The sequence below is a fragment of the Vanacampus margaritifer genome, chromosome 1 (assembly GCF_051991255.1).
Source record: "Vanacampus margaritifer isolate UIUO_Vmar chromosome 1, RoL_Vmar_1.0, whole genome shotgun sequence".
NCBI lineage: Eukaryota > Metazoa > Chordata > Actinopteri > Syngnathiformes > Syngnathidae > Vanacampus > Vanacampus margaritifer.
The window spans coordinates 24154685-24176594 of NC_135432.1; the positions used below are offsets into that span (position 1 = coordinate 24154685).

Sequence of the window (21910 nt, forward strand, 5' to 3'; positions counted from 1 at the left end):
TAATGTATTTACTTTGCACAGTGGTGCACAAAAAGGCAATTCTCATTTACCACAGTGTTGAGTTTTTCATTGGATTGTTTACATACAATACAAATATTTACTGAAATTATGACCATACTGAATTTGAGCTACATTGCCACTGTAGGAGCCAAACTCCGTTTTAAACTGCATGAGGGCCTCCTGCAGTGAAATGTTTAACAAACGTCCCGGGTCACACTTGCCTAACATTATTTTGACTGGCATGCGTAAAGTTTCTAATATTCACTATTCAGCTTTAAGGTGAAATTTCAAGCTGAACCTAAAATTTACTGTAAAAAATTTGCTAAAAATTTGAATGCATATCTACCTGTTAAGGGTTTCAGGACTTTATGCATAACTTGCTATTCTCCAGCAAGGGGCTGAATGGCAAAATTCACAATAGAGGTTTGATCCATGAATGGACTAATATACATATTTCCTGGTTGGTTTCGAGTTGTTATTTAAACGGTTCTCTGCATCATGCTCTTACAAATGACTAACAGTAGCCAGTAGTGTCTGTTTTCAATTTACATTTCCTTTGCTTTGAGCTTCTATAAGAGTGGTTTGCCGCTTGGCCACAACAGTTGAGAACTACTGCAGTTAGTGCAAACGAGTTACAGTAGGTCACGTGTTTCCAGCATGGTGTCCTTTCCCTCTCAATGTCATCTCCGATTGCAACGATGAAGATGTGCGCTCACATTTGGAGGGAGAGGAAAGGAGGCCATTTGAAAGCATCCTCCAACACATGCACACACAAGGTACACAAGATTAGAGCCATGGCAAATGAACACACACAAATATTAACACACAGGGAAAGAGAGGACAGCCACATGAAAATTCAACATGATTTATTTTTATTTTAAAATAATCTTATTTAGATCTTATGTCGCCACCATGTTTCTTTTCCTTTAGTTTAACCATGCCTTTTGAAATGTCACACACACACATCTTAAGACCTCACAGTCTGTTGAACTGCTGTCCTTTTTAAATAAAATTCTTCCATAATATAAATTTTCTGTATTGTTGTCCCATTTACAACAAGTAAAACATCTGAGGGGGAAAAAACAAACACAGACGGGCTCAATAACTTTAAAACGACCTCTTGGATTCTTCTGAAAGTTGGCAAGAGTTCAAAATGAATGCCTAAATGTTTCATAAAATAAACAGCTGGGAGTGATTATGCATGCAATCCAATTCATTTTTTTGGGTTGAATGCCCCGACCGCTGCACACACCCAGTAATATGTGCAGTCAGTAGTGTAGCAAGGCAAAGTAAGGTTAAAGAGGAAGTCAAGTCAACACATTTCAATACTGTACAATAATGTGTTCTACGTACCACAACTAGTCTTAACACGGTATTCTGATCAATATTGCATTTGTGGAATATGAATTAGGCAGAAAAATCGACTTGTTTTTATCCATCTCAGGGGGCAGCGATTTTGATTCAAATTTCCACTTGGTGTCGACCAAAAATGACATCACAATGCAAGAGCTCGGTTAACAAATGCCAAGGCTCATCTGTTTTTGGTCATGCAACGTTCGTAAGATGAGCCTTTAGGCACTCTGATGTCATTTTCAGTCGCCAGCATGTGTCAGTAAAAGATAAAATGGCCACCACGAGACGGATAAAAACAGGTGAATTTTTCTACTTAATTCATATTCCAAATACACAATCTTAATCAGAATACCGTGTTAAGACTAGTGAGGAGACATACAATATAATATTGTCAAGAAAATGTTGGACTTGACTTCCCCTTCAACATCAGAAGAGATTTCCTGGGGGCGAGACAATGCAGACTCCAGCTCTATCCAGCAAAAGCACACTAATAATCTGACCGCTATCATTGTCTTTCACTTAACCGCCTTGTATTATTACCCTTTAGCATAACTTTGATTGCGTTTTGGGGGGAACCAGATAGATGATCCGTAGATCATAATACACAGGCTGAAAACTTGGGTAGGACTACCGTTAAAGGGAACAGTCTAAAATGGTTCAGGTCCTACTTGGAGGAAAGGAGTTTTTTTGTTTGTTTGTTTGTTTTTTGATCATTGGAAGTTTTGAATCTGATCGAATGGTAATGACATGTGGGGTCCCTCAAGGTTCAGTCCTCGGACCACTTTGGTTTTGACTGCAGTATGCTATCGATCAAATTCTTCAGAACTCTAATACTCTCTTGGCAATACTGATGACACGCATCTACACTATATCTAACAATATCCTCAAATGACAACAGTTCAAGTAAGGTGTTATGTCTTAAATCAATAACTTAATGAACCAAAATTTCCTTCAACTAAACCAAAACTAAACTGAGGTAAACGTTTTTGTCAACAAAGCAAAGCAAATTGCTGATGAAGTCCGAAACCTTGGTGTGCTGATAGCTGGGATCTGACGTTCAGCAGTCAAGCAATCACTCAACTGAAGCAGTTGAAAGCAGAAATACATCTAAAGTGAAGGGTTGCATGCTCCAGGAAGGCCAGGAGAGGTTGATCTCCAGTAAGCTTGATTATTGTTATCGTCTTCTGACTGAAAACCCTAAAAAGAGCATCAAACATCTGCAGCTCATTCAGAACACTGCAGCTTGGGTTCTGACCAGAACAAGGAGATCAGAAATAAATACTCCAATATACCTTAAAGTTCTTCTACTAGTGAATAAATCACAGAATGGTTTAGGTCATGAATATGTTGACATGCTAATGGAGTATAAACCCAAGACTTGGGTCAATTAGTGGAGCCCAGAGTTCAAAGTAAACATGGTGAAGCAGCCTTTAGCTGTTATGCTGCACATATATAGAATAAGCTGGCAACAGGAAGTGACGCCAGCCTCAAATGTAAATACTTTTAAATCCTGGATAAAAACGACTATTTTTCACCATAATTATGAAACATAATTATGGTGAAAAATAGTCATACAAAAAGGTTCCACTATGCAAAAAATTATTTCATTTTTATCTGCAACATATTATTGTATGCACTACATTATTATAATTTTTTTTTAAAACATTCTTAAAATGGTTGACTTTTTCATTGGTTTACTCGTCACTGCGTGTGTCTAATTTTGTGAAGAAGCCTTGCACTTGTTTAGTTAAAATGGATGACAAGTTCCTGACCATTTGACAAACGTAGTCAAAAGTGTGTCGGGAGTAACTGACCTCTCTTTTCTCAAAGCAGACAGTTGTTAGTTCATTTCACGGACAGTGGAATCGCATGCGTTGTGGGAGAGGAGCTACAGTATGTGCATGCATGGCACAATATGGCACGTACAAACGCTTCTATCTGAAAAGATAGAAATCACATTTCCCACAATTCCTGCTGGGCCTCGTGTTGCTAGGGAACAAAGTGCCTTGAGTGGAGGATTTATTCCGCTAAAAGAGGCGCTTGCGCAGTTTTCCTGACTGTAGACAGAATGGGATGGATTTGAGGGGTCTGCATGTCGCCCACAGGAAAACTAATCTCGTCATGGTAGTGTGGAAGGACGGGGAATGAACCAAGCAGGACGGTAAACGGGAGTGGGGGGGGGGAGTTTAAAGGTAGTCAGGGTTACATATCAAAAATAAGAAAAGGCATTCAGGACGAGGAGAAAATTACACACACACACAAAGTGCACATCAACTGTTGTTATTTACACGTACAGCAGTCCTTCAAGTTTGCAGTTGAGTGAAAATCAAAATAAGAATTGAAACTAATATCCACCATGTCTTTGCGCTCTATTTACAAGAATGTACATACATACAAGTGTAATTCGCTAGGTCACACTCACACCTTCATACATGCTCTCTGTCACGCATACATTAACAACGCTGTCCTCTGAACATTTCCACAGACGCTCTGTGGCCTTTACCAGTCTGCGTCCTCCTCTATGTAATAATCGGGTGTTGCAGTACCATCAAACAGACCCGGGTCCAGGGACTTGCGCTGTTTTCCTCGGGCGAAGACTCGCGACAAAGAGCCCAGGCCCATCTTCTCCTTCTTCTTCTTACATTTCGCCACCTCCAGATCTTCTAGAGACTGACGGACAAACAAAAGGAGGTGTGAAGAAAGAGGGCAAAAAGACGCTGTCTGTCTGAAGTGAGGTGACATTTGTCATGCTGCCAGGCGAGCACATACAAACGCAGCAAGAAAGCCTGTTTGCAAGCACAACAGCTTGACTCACTGATATGACGAGCATGTATTGGGGTAGATGTATAACGTTGGGGGACTTTTTTTCCAACCTTTTACTCAGCCAAGGGACAAAGTTTATATTAGAAAAACCTATGGCATACCCTCAAAATGAATACAAATTAACACAGGCTGTCCCGAAAAATGTATTTACCGGGATGCTATTGCTGCTATTTTCTGTTTTTGCCATAAATGCTTCTAAATGTGCAAAAACATCAGCAAAGTCCAAATAAGATTTGGATGACAGTTTCACAGCGACCAACCAATGCGGCGCACCGCTGCTCACAGCAGAGGCTAAGTTTGAAGCCGATAAGGTTGATCTCGCAAAGCCAGTGACAGTCGATAAGTTGAAAAAATAAATTGGAAGACGGCAATGTTCCACACTGTTGTTGAATCCAGTGGTCCATTTTATCAGCGGTGTTTGTATAATGGTGGAAACCACTATGAAAATAGGGCTCACAAGTGGAATTCATTTTAAAATTGAATTTTAATCTCATTTTCAAATCATTGCGGGAAACTGCAAAAATCACGCTCATTAACCTCAAACAGCAGCACTAAAAAAACAAATAAAGGTCTGTTGTATTTCATGCTCGGCATATTGGAGACAACGTTGATTTAAGAGGAGACTGCGGGCAGCAAGAAAATCTCCACTTTCAGCGTGACCACGCAGCTAGTGAGGAGGCAGTGCAGGAGTTTGCGGCATTGGCGGGCATCGCTTACATTGCAGAGTGAGTGAGTCCGATGACGTGGAGAGTTGATGTCACTAGGTGTGGACGACCTGTCTCCCTCCACAGCTGAGGCGTCGGAAATGATGGAGGGCTGACGCGAGTGGCAAGGGCTCACCCGCACAGCAGCCACTAAATGGGATGAGAGCGGGAGGGGGCAAAGCTTTTGATTTTTTGTGTTTTTTTTTTTTTTTTTTTTTTACACATGGTCTTTGGCACTGAATGCCACTAATTGGTAAAATTGGATTCTTGTGACATTCTTTACAGTCATATATAGACATAATACCAAATCAAAAGCCTGAAAATACATGCAATCATGTGCAGTTGCCAAGCAACAGTGAGTGAGCGTTTACCGGTCAGGCTGGTACGACTGTGATTTTATGCATATTTTCATTTATTTTCATCTTCTGTCTTGACTATTTTGCGCTAATTTACCAATTTGAACAGCATAAATCACAACACCTACACACTCGGGGTTGAATGACTTTTTTTTTTTTTTTTTTAAGCAGTTGACTATAATGTAGTCGAGTTGAATTCAATAATTTTAATGTATAAAAGGTGCTATATAAATAAAGTTTGATTGATTGATGGATAATTAATTTCAACAAAGCAGCCGTCCCCCTTTTTTTTTTGGGGGGGGGGGCAGTTTCACGTAAAGACATTTTGTATTTTGAAAGACAGGTATAGAATCATGAAAAAAACAAAACGCCATTACGCCAATTGTAGATGTTGTAATTAGTATGAATCCTGAAACCAGCGTGTTGTAATTCAGGACACTGTAGTCACTAGGCAGGCTATAAAAAAAAATGTGGCATTTGTGTTTCACTGTTTTTATTCACTTTTGCTTTAATTGGACAGCGTACAGTAAGGTCTGTGCATTATTATAAAGTCCGTTTTGGCAAAGAAGAAGGGATTTTACTTTTCACCGCTGCCTTTGTTCCCTGCAGCCAGACCCTTGGTCTCGCTGGTATAAATACTTTAAAACTATAGCAGCAATCGTTACACCCCTAGTTGGTTTCCCTTTTTCAATTATTTATACAAACCAATAAGAAATTGTTATTTTTATATCACAGGTAAAACAGTTGGCCAATGGCCATCCTACTTGGTTTGATTCCGGCGATCTCTTGAACTTTATTGCGATCCAAAGACAAGGTGCAAGATAAGGCACATACGTAAGCTTGCTGCTTCATCCAAAAAGCGCATGGAATGATGGGTAATAAATAGCACGCTCACATGAGCACATGGCGTGCGGCCGGTAAATGACGCTACTGCTACCTTGTCTGTCGGTGGGATGGCCCGTGTGCACGTAGAGGGTCTGCTGACTCTGTCTGATGGCAGCAGTGAGGGGAAGGTCAGCCTGCATCACCCACTCCTGGTTGTTGCCGTTAACAACCGTCTCTGTTGGCATTGCCAGGGAGTGACGTTTAGGCACATCCTTGGTAAGCGTGGCTAGTGACTGTTTGGCCTTGGGAGAGGTGAAGAAAGACAAATCATATTTAGGAGCATTTTTCACTGGAGCCCAAGATAGTTCATCTGTTTAAAAGTGCAGAAGAAATAAATATCATTACCCTTAAAAAAAAAAGATTGGCATACAGATGAATTGATTTGAACAAAATAACAATTGTCCAGCAGTTGTTTTTAATAGCCACACAGAACAGCAAAAACATGCACATGCGGCAAAGACTCTCCATAACGCCCCCCAAATCTAAGAGAATTCCCTCTTTATTGTAATTTTATTTTATTTTTGTCTGGAAAAAGAAACTCCAAACGATAATATGTTGTAGATGCCCCTACTAGCCTAAACATGACATTCTGATGAATAATATTGTATTTGTAGAATCGATCTCAAGGAGCGACCATTTTGTCATTTGCCCTTGGCTGTAAATAATATAAAATAAAAAAATATATTATGGCTCCGTTTCAGAAAACAGGTGAGCTGTGGCCAGGAGAAAGAACTGTGTTGATTTGCGTTGCTGCGTTTGCTGGATGGCGACACATTCACGTATTATAGTTGGGAAGTTTCTCCATAAATATCACAAGTGATTTACATTGTCCGTGCTATTTATAACATGATCATCATACTGGACTCTGGGAAAAGCACATCCGATATACATTGTAAAAGAGAGGACTGTAGTTTTCCAATAGTGCAGCGCAACTATGTGGTTTATGCTTTTCTATTGAAAACATCATTACACCATCACTGGTACTTTAACAAGAATCACAATAATATGTTGGAGCCTTTGAATATTGATTTTGTCAACAGTTTTCTGTGTTAAACTCTGATATGTATGTCAGCTTTTAAATTATGCCTGAAATGTATTGTTTTTCCCCATACATAGCAGGAGGATGCAAATCAACACCCGTTCCACTTCATTCCAACGGTCAAACAATCATCAATCACCAGGGCTGACATGCAAAACAAAACGGAATCACAATCCTTCATTAGTGGTCACAATAATGACATCCTCTTTCTGAATTACAGCTAAATCAAATTCTAATCAATCACAGGGGAATCTTGGGATACCTGCTGGTCAAATGACCGGGTTCAATTGGGGTGAGCTGGGGATTAGTCAAACACGTATCCACGACAACCATAAGGGGATCTTTCCAAGGATCGAGTGGGGGGTTAAGACAAGTTAAAGTCATAACTGAACAGGGCGGGGCTCCATCTTACCGCCATAACCCTCGGGGAGAAGTCCCTGTCCCCGAGCCGCTCAAACACCCGGAACTCCATTCTTTGATTGATACAGTTACTGATCTGAAGGGGGGTGGAGACATGAGGGAGGTCCATACTGAACATTCAAATTATTTTGTGATTAATTTATTATTTATGTCAAATATTGTGGTGGTATGAAGTGATCTTTTCATCATGTTTGTTTATGAACAAGATAATACAAAAACTACAAAAATGATTTTCAATGAAAAGAACAGGCGTAAGTAATCATTGATTTGTGGGATTGGGGAATTGTTGCCAAAAGCGGAATACTGTATTTTAATCAAGAATCAAATGAGCGCTGACCATCTGTCATGTCATCCTTCATGAACCAGGAAGTAGCCTGCTTACTAATAAAGTGATGGACAGAAACACAAACATGGCAAACTGCACTATAGTGTTTATCATTCACAAATTGAAATTCAGTTCAGGATTGCCTGATTTTTAATCTTCCATCTCACCATGGCCAGTTCAGCCTCCAGCTCCTTGATGCGGTTTTCCTTGAGGTCCAGCTGTGTGCGCAGCATTCCCGTGTGCTCGGTGGCTTCCTTGGTCTGCCGCCGCAGGTCCCACTTCTCTCTCTCCAGCATGTCTTTTTCTTTGGCGAGTGCCTTCACTGCATCCTCGCTCTCCTGGTGGACAACAAGAGCCCGAAGTTGAAGTTCCCTGGAAAATGCCCATATTGCTAACAGGTAGCAATCCATAGCTACTGTGAAAATATGCTGCCATGGGAATGTAAGCAGTTGATTAGTTGATATCCAATTTCACTTAATTGGTCTGAAATTTATGTCTTTACAACAAATGTATCTTTGTTCATCGACTGTGTGCATGGAAGCGACATATAGTGACAGGCAGAACAGTTAAATGCTCTTCCATTAGATCAGAGGTGTACAAACTAGGACTCAGGGGCCATATGTGGTCTCACATCCAATTTTAAGCGGCCTGTTGCATATATTAAAAATGGCATCTGTTACAAATACATTTGCTTTATAAACTGCAGAGCTTTTCTAAATATGCAAATGAACTATATACAATTAAACAAGTAACAACATTTCTCTTCACAAGTCTGTGGTGAATAAAAGAAAAATGCCGAAATGGTTTCCTCCACTTTTGGCTCAGTTTCAGGATCCAAATTTTGAAAATATCACATGAATGATACCTGATTTGGTTCCGAATGCTGAGATGGGATTCGGCCGCTGTTCAGTGCGGTTGCAGATGTTTTTGAGTAGGTTACATGGTGTCGAGTCGACCACCCAAAAGTCTTGTAAAATTCTAATTTATTTGCCTCATAGAAATCTGTTCAGGTAACAGTTTTTCAAAAGACACTATTATTGCTTGATTGACTGATTTTGGTGTGCTTGATAAATTAAAAATAAAAACAAATGTCAAAGTGGATTTTGCATCCTTTCATTTTTCTGTATGTGGCCCTCAGAGGAAAAAGTTTGGACACCCCTGCACTAGAAGGCAAAAAATACAATTCACCTGTGTATCCACCTGTTGCTATTCATGCAGAATAATAACATGTTAAACTAAAAAGTTTGCTCTAAGTAAGTAAATTTGTGAGTAAATTGAAATGAGATCATATTTATTTCAGTGTATGTGCTTTTGGTGACATTTTTGTTTGGTTGTGTGCCATCCAATTTATTTATTTTTTAAAGTAAGATATGTGCTTAAAATATGACTGAATAAAGGCTGGGAAATGCAAGTTTAATGTAATCCCATGGGGGGGGGGGAAGCCTTCTTAGTCTGAATTTGATATATTGTAGTGTAACTCCCCACATTTGCTCCAAAATTGGTCTAAACAAAATGAACAAAGAACCTAAGTTTGTCCACTCATTGGGCATCCTATCAATGCGCATGAAGGAAAAAAAAAAGAAGATGTTTATGCATATTTTCTTGTACTTTTCTGTGCTGGTCGTAGTTGCGGATAAAATCCCGAAGCTGCTCCTCTCGGCTCTCCAGTGTGGAATAAAGTTGCTGCATCTGATTCACCAGATCTGCCTTTTCCACCTTAAGACGCTTACGGTCTGACTTCATGGCTGATAGAAAAGAAGGGGAGAAAGCCAATTGGTTAGCACAGGCCCATTAGTTTCACACGAGAAAACATTTGTTAGAGCACCTCTTCAACACCAGAAATTCCCAGGGCTAGTATTGGTCATTCTCACACACAATAACCCTAAATCATTGGGTGCAGTATTTACACAGTGCCTTCTCAAGTTCTTTTTAGATACAGACTTTTAAGTAACTATGAGACTGTTATTGCTATCTCTGGTGGTGCTTCTGTTTGAATCTCTTCAAGATGGGGATCATTCACATACATGGTTGTTGCTATTTAGAGTAAGACAAAGGATTGTTGTAAATGGCCAAATTGACATGAATTGTTTCACTTCAAAATAAAATGGCAGATTCTGATTACCTTTTTTGCCTTGAAGCTTTTGTGGCTCTACCCTTGATAGACATGACGGCCACTTTTTATGTTGCCATACAAGTCAAACAAGCTTCAGGGACTGAATTTTAAAAGACTTCAGCTGAGCAGTAACAAAGACATTATTTAACTTTATTTATTTAAAAAAAAATTCTTATCCACCTAGGGGCACATGGCTGAAAATTAATTTGAGCATAATAAAGCGTTCAAAAAGACAATTAAATTAACCTAAAGTAATAGTAACAACACATTTCAAAAGGGCCTTTGCACTGCTGTACATAATAATAATATAATAATAACATATTATAATACAATGGATTCTACAGCTGAATTCCCCTGAAGCTGTAAGATTACAGTATATTTTGAAAGAATAAAGTATTTCTAGTAATGAGTGCAATATAAATGGTTAAACTAGTCAGAAAATGGCATCCATTTTGAACTCTAATGTGGACACAGAATTGAAACTCTGATTAAACCCTCCACTTTAATCATTGTGCTTTATTTGACTACTGGGAGCTGTGCGGTATCTCACCAATTCGCACATTGCTGCGGGATGTGCAGGGTAGCAATTTCAATCTTCTAACACGGTTAATATTGATTCAACACTTCTTGCTGCTGATGCTTGTGTATGCATGTGTGTGTGTATCTATTTGCATGTATAGGATGCTTTCAAGCATTTAACGAAGTGAGGAAGTAACATTTAAACTATATATGACGGCTGCATGCTTAGCACAGGCAGTCATCTCCACATTTTGACTTGGTGTCTCTACTTGAGTCTCGCTGTCATATTTCCCTATGTGGATGACGCATGATGATAAATAATGTTTCAACCTGTTTATTCACAGAGCCTTCAAATGTCTCAAAGACAACACTGACTAATTTTCTCCCTTTGTTGTCAGTGACGCAGATTGACACAATCTTTTTAGTTTTCCAGACATTTGCCGGCAGCTTCCAATGCGCGCTTTTATTGTAAACGCTCTGCGTATTCGCACTTTGTGCATCCATCTTTGTCTTCATCACTTGGCTATTGTTTGTGTACAGAAGCCCCGTGACTGTCGGGTGCTTTAAAGGATCACATCATTTTTCCTCTTGATGCACCTTTCTTTGTTTACCTCGTTTGTGCTCGGAGCCAGCTGTGTGTTTGTAAATGAACTTTTGAACAGCTCCACTTTCACAAGATGCATCTGGGGAGGCTGTTTGGGGAGCAGTAATATTGTACAAGGACAACGTCTGTCATTTTCTAACGAGATAAGAACAGTGTGATTAATGTTTGGGAAGCTACTTGGAAAATAATGCAAACCTTTTTTCTTTCTCTTTCGGTGTAACCCTATTCAGGGGTTACCGAGGCGACTCATCCTTTTCTATCTCTCCCTGTTCTCTGCCTCTTCTGCTCTAAGTTCAGTTATTTACGAGTCTTCTCACATCACGTCTATAAATGTACTCTTTGGTTTTCCTCTGCTGCCTACCTGGCAGCTCTCTTTTTCAGCTACTGATATATCCGCTGTCCCTGCTTTGCGCTTGGTTTGCACACTGAAGCTGAGCTCATTTGGGATCGTGTTAATTTTCGTCACTAGCAAAGAGAATCGTCACATCTTTAACGCTCTATCACAAAGTTGAATGGCAATTGTAAAAATATTAGTAGTAATACAAGACAGGAGTAATGGCAATATTATTGGAAATGAGTCATTTTAGAATGTAATCTCCTTTTCAATGTTCATTACCTACAAAATAACCCAGTTCCCTTTCTCCATGTTTGCATGACGACATGTTTCTCAGACTAAGAGGCCCGTGAATGAAGACCAAAAATCTCCCGTATGGCTAGAGAGAAAAAGGAAACCTCGTTGCACCTGCCTCAGTGAACTCAAAGATGCTGTTGAGATGAGCCAACAACACTTTGGCTCTCTCATATCCTGCACCTGTGACTGTTGGGCAACAGCCATCCGCCTGATGTCTAACAAGACAAGACGCCCACTGTGACTCGGTAAAAGGGACCATTGACGGCTAGTAGGGCTGCAACCTTTGCATGTTTAATGAATACAGATGACGAAGGTGAAATTATCATGCTGATGAACTGTGTGGGAAAGCAATGGTTGACAGCCATATTAACTCCCTCGCATACTACTTGGCTTTGTGATAACCAAGTTCCACATATAGTTTACACTAGTTGCAGTAGGAGGTGTTTCTGAACTACATTTAACACTAATGTAGCTGTTTATGTCAAATTCATGAACTCCATGGTAACCTTTGCACCTTTTCCAGGGAATAAAAAAGTATAGGTATGTTGCCTTGTCAGCAATAAGGGTACAAAAGTTGCACCTGTGAGGGTACCATGAAAGTACACAGTAAATTCTGTAGAGTAAATTTGACTCTATTTAGAGTGGGACCAAACAGAGTCAGTTTTAGAGTAGGCTAATATTTACAATTGGAAGAGAGTAAAATAAAGAATTGGAAACAATAAAAATAAGTCACTCAAGGGTTGGGGAACAAAATTACGACCCTCAGCTTGGGCCACACTACCACCTGAGCTATGCCCTTTGAACTGTTTGCTTATCTCCAAAAGGAGACCAAAATATTTTTGGTCTCTTGGAGTTAGGAAGATTTCAGCTAACACGAGCAATATACAGCAGGACCTGCGTGGTTCAGGGAGAAGATTGTCTGTCTCCCAAACTTGAGTGACTTATTTTTTATTTTATTTTTTTAATTCTTTATTTCATTCTCTTGCAAGTGTAAATATTACTCTAAAACTGAATCTATTTGGTCCCACTCTAAATAGAGTCAAATTTACTGTGTACACTCTTCTATGAAAGTATTGGAACATGGAAAACAATTCCTTTATATTTACTCTATAATATTTTATTTTTTAAAAAGGTTTGACATCACAATATGAATGTAAGACAAGATATTTCAGCTCACATTTCCAAGCAATTACATTTGGATCTGATTAATAACTCAGGATGGAAATAAAAGTAATCGAGCGTGTGTGTTGATGCCCATGTGTGTTTTCCTGCATGCACTGAATGTCTACACTCAGTTTCAGATTAAGTTAATTCCTGTGAAACCTACATTTATACAAGTTAAAGGTATAACCAACATGACAACCATGGAGCTACTAGTGGGTAAAATCAAGTAATTATGATTATCATCCAGCAGCAAGACAATAGCTCAAAACAGTAAAAAGTTTATCACTGTTTCAATACTTTTTGGTGGGGTGTTTAAGAGCTTGGATATGCTTCACTTCAGTGCAAAACACAATTTATTGTGTTTCCCCAAAAATGTTGACCTGAACTGCCACAAAGGTACCACTGCATGAATTTATTTATTGCTCAAATGTCAGGTTATTTTAGGAAAACTGAACTTATCACAATCCCACTGACATGCACATGCTTAATCAGGATTCACCTGATCTAAATCCATTTTCTTGGTATACGATAACTATCCCCAGATAGACATGACATGAGTGGCACAAGTGAGATCTAAAGACGGAGGTGCTGGATTTCACTTTACTTTGTTTTCTTTGGTCCTTCCTCGGGTCTCCTGACGGCCTCACGGCTCTGGCTGGGTTCTGAAGTGTTCGGTTTAGGTGAACGGTATGGGACTTTTTAATAGGTTTTAGGTGAACTAATGAATACACACTCACACGCACATACACATACTCACCCACATACAAAAAAAAAGAAAGAAAAAAAAAGAGAGAGAGCAATGATGATGACATGTCAAATCGGTAAAATTACCGAATGAACAATACTGAGCTCTCCAGAAAAAAAAAAAGACGGAGGTAAGTTTTTACAACAAGTATAGAGAGTTAATGCAACATAACTGCCATAGTTCTTTTCCCGAATCTCCTTCCAAAGTGACCTATAGTTCCCACTGCCAAAACAGTTTAATGGAAGCATCCGTTACTGCAATGTGTTTGTGTGCTGGCGGCTTTCATGGTATTTTGCTTCTGAACAGCTTCGACTGCCCACACAGGAAGGGATACAGTACTGTATATCATTGGTTGCCAAACAGGAAATATGGACACTTCAGAGAGTTGATAAAAGGCTAAGCTCTACATTTTCCTGTTGACACAACAAACAGCTCCAACCTCGCAAGACTCATCTTAAGTGATTTTGGATGATCAAAATGCCTTCTTTGGAGAGGTTGTTGTGAGTGTAGTCTTCAACAGAAAAACAGTGGAATCTTGCCATCCATGTATACCATTACCAGTTGCTTAATCAATTAATGTATGATTATACCACACAACAATGAACCAATCGAAATCCTCTACTGCTTAGGATACTGTAAAATATGTCAGTGAAGCAGTCAACTGTCCTTTGAAGGGCACTGAATCTGAATCAAATCAGATAAAGTGTTGAAATTGTAAGTACCACAAATTGGAACATGATGGATTGTGCAATTATCAGTGCTAGTTTGCTGATTAACACTGAAAAGCTACAGTACTTAAAATAAATGCTAAATAAATCAGACATTCATCTTAGTTAAAAAAAGAAGAAGAAAAAAAGTCATGTGCATCCATAGACACCCAGCCACACAATCTGATGGTGACCCTAGTGCTGCTGCTTAGAGCTCCAATTAAAACTAGATCAATTAGGACACACATTTGTCACCATTTGCATGTTAGTGTCTACTGTGACACATGCGAGTCAATGTATGAGTTGTGCTTTTGATCCTATGATGGCGCCTCATTAAAACACTGAAAAGCAAAAACCATCATTACCTACCATGTTTAGATCACCACTGAGGAAAGACACATTGCCTAATGTCACTAATATCTTAACTCCAGAAGCACATTGTTAGTGCTATTATTAGGTTATGTGTTCTGTTGAGTTTTGGAAGCATCACTGTTCATGTTGTATAATCTAATATTGAGGGTGTGTTTTGTGTCGTCAGAACCAACCGGCAGAAAAGTGTTTCTATGTCGATGAGTTGGCCATGTTTTTGCAGCAAGATGGAAACAGATGATAAACAAGCTTTGCTTGAGAAAAAGCCAAGGCAGCTTCCAACCAATGTACAATCCAATTTCTGGGTGAACACTGAAATTGTTGGGGGGAAAACAGTTATAGTATACTTTGTTACACTGTTCAAATAAAGCTGAAGTTTTAAAGTACATGTATTTATAATATTACCTTATGAATACATGGCACAAAACCAACTTTCTTCTAAATGCTCAAATTTTGGACTGAAATTTCATAGCAGTTCTGTTGGTCCAATAAAGCTATGCCCTCAACCAAAACTTACGCACGTTAATCAGCATTGCCTTTTTGAACTCACCTCCAACCAACAGCCTAACTGACAATTTCCTGTTGTCCTCTTTCACACACTGTCTTATTGGTAGAGCAGAACCCCCCCCTACTTGACATTTCCGGACTTTATAAGCCAACCCAAATCCTCCTTTTGAAGCTTTCATTTACAGCTGATTACTGTCACAACACAGTGGGGTTGGTTTTTCAGTCTGCCTTGATACATTCCTTCCCAGTGCAAATATTTGGTATGATACAAAGTCCTAATAAAGAGTTCCAAAGGACATCCCAGTAATTTATAGGTCATTTTCACATACTAGTAGTTGTAGCATTATCATCATCATTGCATCAACCTTACTAATATATTTTTAAGTTTGAGGAAAATTTGAAAGCATTGCACATGTGCCTCAATGAACTGCAGCAGCATCTCACAGGCCAACATGCTGACCAGTGGTCCATAATACAACCGATATGCAGCAGTTAACACATCTCGTTATCATTATGGTGACATGAAAATAATGCCCTGCTTTCAGGTCTGGCCATAAAAAATAAATAGAGAACCCGCAGGCATTAATTCATTCTCTTTTAAGTGTTGAGCTTTAATGTCGTATGTACTGGAACAAACCTCATCAATATTCAGTGATTGTTTTGATGGGCACTACAATCACAATAATAAGCATGTAATGTTGTTGTGAAGTATATATATATATATATATATATATATATATATATATATATATATATATATATTAGGGGTGTGCCCAAAAAATCAATTCTCATAAGAATCGCAATTCTCATTTCATCTCATCTCATTCAGAATCGATTTTAAATGCCCCAAAATCAATTATTTTTTCTCCAATTATTTTATATTGTCTTGCCCTTGTTTGTATGTGCCTTCATTGGGAGCACTGTTCATGTTGTACATGATTTGGCCACTTAGGGGCAGTGTGGTTTCACGTGTTCTGATACACTGTTAAGTTGTAGCCACATAGAAGCAAAAAAAGTCATGATCAAGTTATACCAAAAAAAGCTTCTTTTTTTTTTTTGCAGTCTAGGATGAGCATATGTCGATCACTAATGTTAAGATGCTTCTCTGTATACATTCCTGAAGCGTTTTGTATGAATAGTCGTTCTTTTGAGTGATAAAAGTGTCATGAGTAGCGCGCTAATTAGCATTAGCAAGTCAGACTTGAGTAGATCACGACAATTCTTTGCATATCTATAAATTGAAGCAGAAATCATTGTCAATCAAGTCATTTTGAATCGAATATCGACTCGCAGACCCAAAAATCTGAATCGAATCGTGAGACAGCAAAAGATTCCCAACCCTAATATATATATATATATATATATATATATATATATATATATATATATATATATATATTTGACAGTGTATATTCAACCATTTAAAGGACTGAGATTACAGCAGATCATAAAGGTGACTTTGTTTTGCTTTAAAGAACACACACAGCTATTTGTTGCCATGCTAAGTTCTGACCTTGCAAAGCCTCCTTGGCTCGGTCCAGCTCCTGCTCCTTTTGGGCCAGCTGCACGCGGAGCTCGGTGGCAGAAAGCACGTCGGCCGAACATCCTCCTTGGCTCTCCTCCAGGTCCTTACTCAACATATCCTTCATCTGGCGCAGCAGGTGCACCTCTTCCTGCAGTTGGGCCACCTCCTCACGAAGTAGAACTACAACAACACGTACAGGAAGGTGGAGCGTCAAGAGGCTGCATGGGTTTTTTGTAAAGATTTGAGAGGTATGTTCCTCTTATATTACACCACAACTGTATGCAGTAAATCACAAAACAAAAAGAGAGCACAAGAATGCAAAGTAAAATAAAGGTTGTTAAATTAACACCAGACAACCATTTATCAAACCATTACTGGTGGGGATAAACCAATAAGAAGACCGACTATATCCGATAGCTTCACTGTCTAAATACACTGCAATGGATATTCGCATGAGTGTGATGTGAGCTCTCCAGATAAGGCAGGCTAAAGTTGCAGTGAGTTGGAAATAGTGGACAGCCACCTATTTTTCCACATGGCCTCCAGGTTGGCAAAGACACATGCACTGAAAATGCACATAACAAATGACATTCTGAGTGGGAGCCCGCTGATGTGTGCATCCCCCTGCAGGTGTACACAAGCCTGTGCAGCATCCAACCTGCTGCAGATGCCAACTTCATTCTGGCTCACAATTCCAAGAGTATGGAAATATTTTGTATTTTTTTCTGTAGGGCCCCTAACATGCACCACATTCATTGTTTTTATTTTCGTTTTTGTTGTAGTACATTAGTTATGTTTCTACGTACAGAAGGTAAGTGCAATACATAGTAAAGCTAATAATGCTCATAAGGATGACAAAAAATGCTTCCCTGTCAAAAAGATGATAAAATAGAATGTATTTTTTTCTGATGCTAAATTTGAAAAGGAAAAAAAATTACCAACTTATGACAGCAATCTAAATGTCACCTCTAGTAACATTGCCAACTAATAGAGTATAAAAAGCAGTGTGGGTATATTTGAGGAACTTTTGTAAGCGACAAATGGCCCAAATGGAGGCTAATGGCATCTGATCTTTGTCTGCGCATGGACCAGCAAACAAATATGCACACTCGCTGTCATCCATCTCCGCCTCCATTCCATCTGACTGTCCTAAACAGGCTCAGGCCCATTGTGATTATGGCTCACTGAAACAGTAAATTGAACCTCCATCTTTGGCCATTCATGTAAATCTGCACACTTGCACAATAGCCAGAACGCAGACCTGCACTTGGTATCAGTGAATTATGCATGTGATTGCTGCCGTTTCCTACTTGTATGGTTTAGCTAAAATAGATTGAATTGACCCCTTAAATAATACGACAGCCTTTGTGGGACTGTTTTGCAGCGGCAGAAAATGCACAAAGTCATTTTAAAATATGAGTGCATCTCTTGGGATACACAATCTGTCATCCTCTCGTCTCACATCAAAAATGTGAGGAGACTATGGAGCATTTTTGAAAACATAAAAGCGACTCATCTTTATACAGCTTGCCAGTTTTTAAGCTAACGTCTTGCAATTCATTTTGAAACTTGTGTCTTTCTGACTTGATCAGAATGAGATTTTTCACCATTCCTTACTTAAACAGTTGCTGCAGAAGTAAACGGTAAGTTTAATTGCGGAGAGTATCCAGCATCTAGCAGGGGCAAGGCATTTTTGAAGGCATGTGGTTAATATTTGTTTGATGAGGTTTTTGTGCTCACTCTTAGATGCCAAAAGAAGCAGTTGAATTCCTGTCTCATAGGAAAGTAGTACATTGATGCCAAGAAACTATGTTGAACAAACACATTTCAAAAAGCTTAGTAAATTGGAGAGAAGCTAAGTTAAGCATTGATTGCTAGGGGAAGCAGCGATAAAGGTAAACAGCAGGATAAATACGGTAACTAACTGTTTATAACCAAACCTCATTTTAGGAGCACTGATGGCTACAACTACTGCTACTTTCCTATTTAAACAGCATGGGTGTTTTAATGACATCTGCACAATGCCTGCCTTGGTTGCTGTGCCTCTAACAGAGAAATTTGCTTTTCAACGATACACCAATCACCCTTTTTCCTCCCATTTTCACAAAAAAAGAAATTAGAAAGCAAAGCTAAAAAAAAAATCATCCAACAGTTTGTCACACAGGCCAGTGGCCATGAGGCATATGAAATTGGATTTGGCTGATCTGAGATTGGAGGTCAGAAGCTGATAGTGAATGACACGGTGCGTGTGTGTGCTTCTGATCTGTGCTGGTGGCACTGCAGTAACTCCACATCGTCTGTACAGAAAGCGTGAACACATTAACTGCCATGACATGATGGAGCAGCGGCACTAACATGAAACCTCCAGAGATTACTTGAATGTAGTTTGGACTCATTATGTTTGTGTAGCCTTAATTAGAACAATGTGCTACTGTGCACATTGTTATGATGATGACTACAGTTACATGGCAACAAACTCACCACAACAAGCTACTGCCTTCATACAGGGCATGCAGTATTTAATAGCCACGCACTGATGACAATACGCAGCAAAGATTAATGCTGTAACACCGTATCCTCAGGAAAAAAAAAAAAAAGGAGTGGAATTGCTTAGGACTGCCTGAAAAAAAATATTGATTTTACAGCTAGTTTGATTTAGACTTGTCCACTGTTTTTGGCACAAGAAAAGCAAAGAAGAACAATAAAGTGACCCTTGCATATTCCCGTTCAGCACCAGTGACTTCACATTTTTGTAGATTTATTTGGAACCTGCCCGTCGATATTCACTGAAAAAGGTAAAACCAATTAAAGTATTACTTTGGCGCCATCTGGTAGAATCTTGGTGTTGTTGTTAGGTTTAATTAACTGATAGTGTATATTTGTCTGCGTGGGAGATGGCCTTTTTTGGAGCGGTCCTTAAATGCACCTCGTGTGCCGTCAAAAGTGAAAGTAAAAGTATGTTGCTAGTTTATTTGACCGTTACAATTTGCTTGTGTTCCCCTCACATGTACGATTGTGTTTAAATGCCAAAACATTACCATACAATTTGTGCAAAGTACTAGTTATGTATGTATGTGTTGCATTATTTAGGTTGATATGCTAGCTAATGCTATTAATGACCCATTTGTGAAGATAGTTAAGTAATCCAACTACTTAATACAGTCATACATGTGTTGATAGTTCCATAGAAACATGGCATTGATACTTTATGATCCTTTGTGTTTTAGGTGCATAACTGCCATCTTGTCGGCACAATTAGACTCCTTTTTCTAGGGTGGTCCATAATCTTAGTAGGGCTCATCTCATTTCCCCTGTGATTAGTGGGGGTTCACTGTATCTGAATTTCTTGAATGCAGCCGTGTAGTAGCAATGTGTGCATTCTCAAAGCTACAATGGAGCCCGTCAACACTTATCAGCCATGACAACTTCTATCCAGAGCCGATTTCAAAGGCTTCCTCAGGGGAATATATTAAATGGTGATATATCACTGTATGGGTGGGAGGGAAGAAAAAGAACACCGGCAATGATGTTTTTCCCGACATCCAGTGATGTTCCATCTGTTGTGTTGCACTTGGGAGGAATAATCTTCTCACTAATGCCAAGCGTGCCCTTCAGAAGAAACAATAAAGCACTTGCAATGGAAATAGTTTGGCAACCTCTGATTGACAGGAACTAAGGCAAAAGACAAACAACAACATCTTTGTGTATATACATGCAACCATTTAACACCAAAGTTGAGTTGATTATCACTGAGACAATATGAATATGAAGAAATAAAATGATGGTGTGATTTTGTTTGATTGAAGGCCAGTCTTCTCAACAACAACCTATCACAGCCTTACTGAAAATAATCTTAGGTGCTCAGCCCTATATGCGACGAATAATGGCGTGCAAAAGTCATGCACATTTTTAAAATATTTTTTTTTTGTGTGTGTGGCATTGTGTAATGTGGCATGGCATGTCTGTAAAATATGCACATATTTGTAAATAACGAGAAAAGAGGACACTGCGGTAAGATTGCAAATGGGACAGTCTAAAACTTTAAGTGTAGAAAATAGCTCATGTAGAATAATATGTCAGAAAACCGCAATCACTCATCAACCTCTGAAAATATCACGATTTGACCATATTTGGTATTTTATAGACAAAGCGTTTCATTTTCAAAAGCCTCCATAGTGAGGGTCTCTATGAAGAGGAAAAAGATTTAGCCATAAAATTCGGTAATATTGGGTTGTCTTCTATTATTGAGGAGGTTGAAGCACGCATTAGTAGAGATGTCAACAAAGATGTTGGTGACGATTGATCACAGCTTTAGAACATTAGGTGACGCTTGGTTTTCGGACATTATGCACTTAGACCAGGGCGGTCTGTAACCTGCGGCTGTGAAACCACATGTGGCTCTTTAGTCCAACTCCTGTGGATCTCGAAACAGGTTTTTTATTTTGTTTTTACACATTTATTTTTATTTTTTAGATAAAATATTCTTTAAGTCAATTTATGATTTTGATTTAAAAAAAAACATAAGTATTCAAAAATGTCGGAGTTCGAGTAAGTTGTCAGAAAAAGAGATGAAAATGTTTGAAAAATTACCTAAAAATGTCCAAAATGGACCATAAAATATCCAAAAAGGAAGAAAAAAAAGCCAAAAATTACTATAAAACGTCCATGAAATTGTCAGAAATGTCAGAGAATTGAATAAACAAGGCAGAAAATAAAATGTTCAAAAAAAATAACCATAAAATGTCAAAAAAAATCCAGAACATCATCATAAAAGGTCCACAACATTTCCAAAAATGTCAGAAAATTTATAACAAAAAGGAATAAAAAATGTCAAAAAATTGCCATGAAATATACAAAACAGGAAGAAGAGACTATAACGATACATGTATCCATAAAATTGCCCCCCAAAAAATGTCAGAAACTTGACAGAAAGGAAGAAAAGCCTAAAAATGCAGTAGAAGTATGAAAAAAAAAATAGAAAAAGAAAAAAAAATCAAAAAGGGAAGAGGAAAGGTAAAAGAAAATTTATGTGTACACATTGGATGCTGCTGTCATATTTTTGTGTTGTGGTGCAGCTCTAATTAGGGTCCTCTTAGACTAACACTAACACACAGTTTACTT

General features: G+C 38.7%; 1 protein-coding gene across 5 annotated transcripts in view; it reads right to left on the reverse strand.

The window, feature by feature from the left end:
* The window catches only part of kazna (kazrin, periplakin interacting protein a), a 138132-nt gene that overhangs the window by 8695 nt on the left and 107527 nt on the right, over positions 1-21910 (reverse strand). For 3 of the 5 annotated variants that reach the window (XM_077585786.1, XM_077585812.1, XM_077585802.1), the window contains 7 exons: positions 16778-16969; positions 9514-9650; positions 8073-8243; positions 7573-7656; positions 6174-6363; positions 4894-5030; positions 3900-4023 (listed from right to left, as the gene is read on the reverse strand). In XM_077585786.1, the coding sequence (XP_077441912.1) occupies positions 3900-4023; positions 4894-5030; positions 6174-6363; positions 7573-7656; positions 8073-8243; positions 9514-9650; positions 16778-16969 (1035 nt within the window). Of the gene's footprint in view, positions 1-855; positions 4024-4893; positions 5031-6173; positions 6364-7572; positions 7657-8072; positions 8244-9513; positions 9651-16777; positions 16970-21910 lie in introns of those variants that run through there. The other 2 variants (XM_077585794.1, XM_077585821.1) reach the window with 2 other exon arrangements.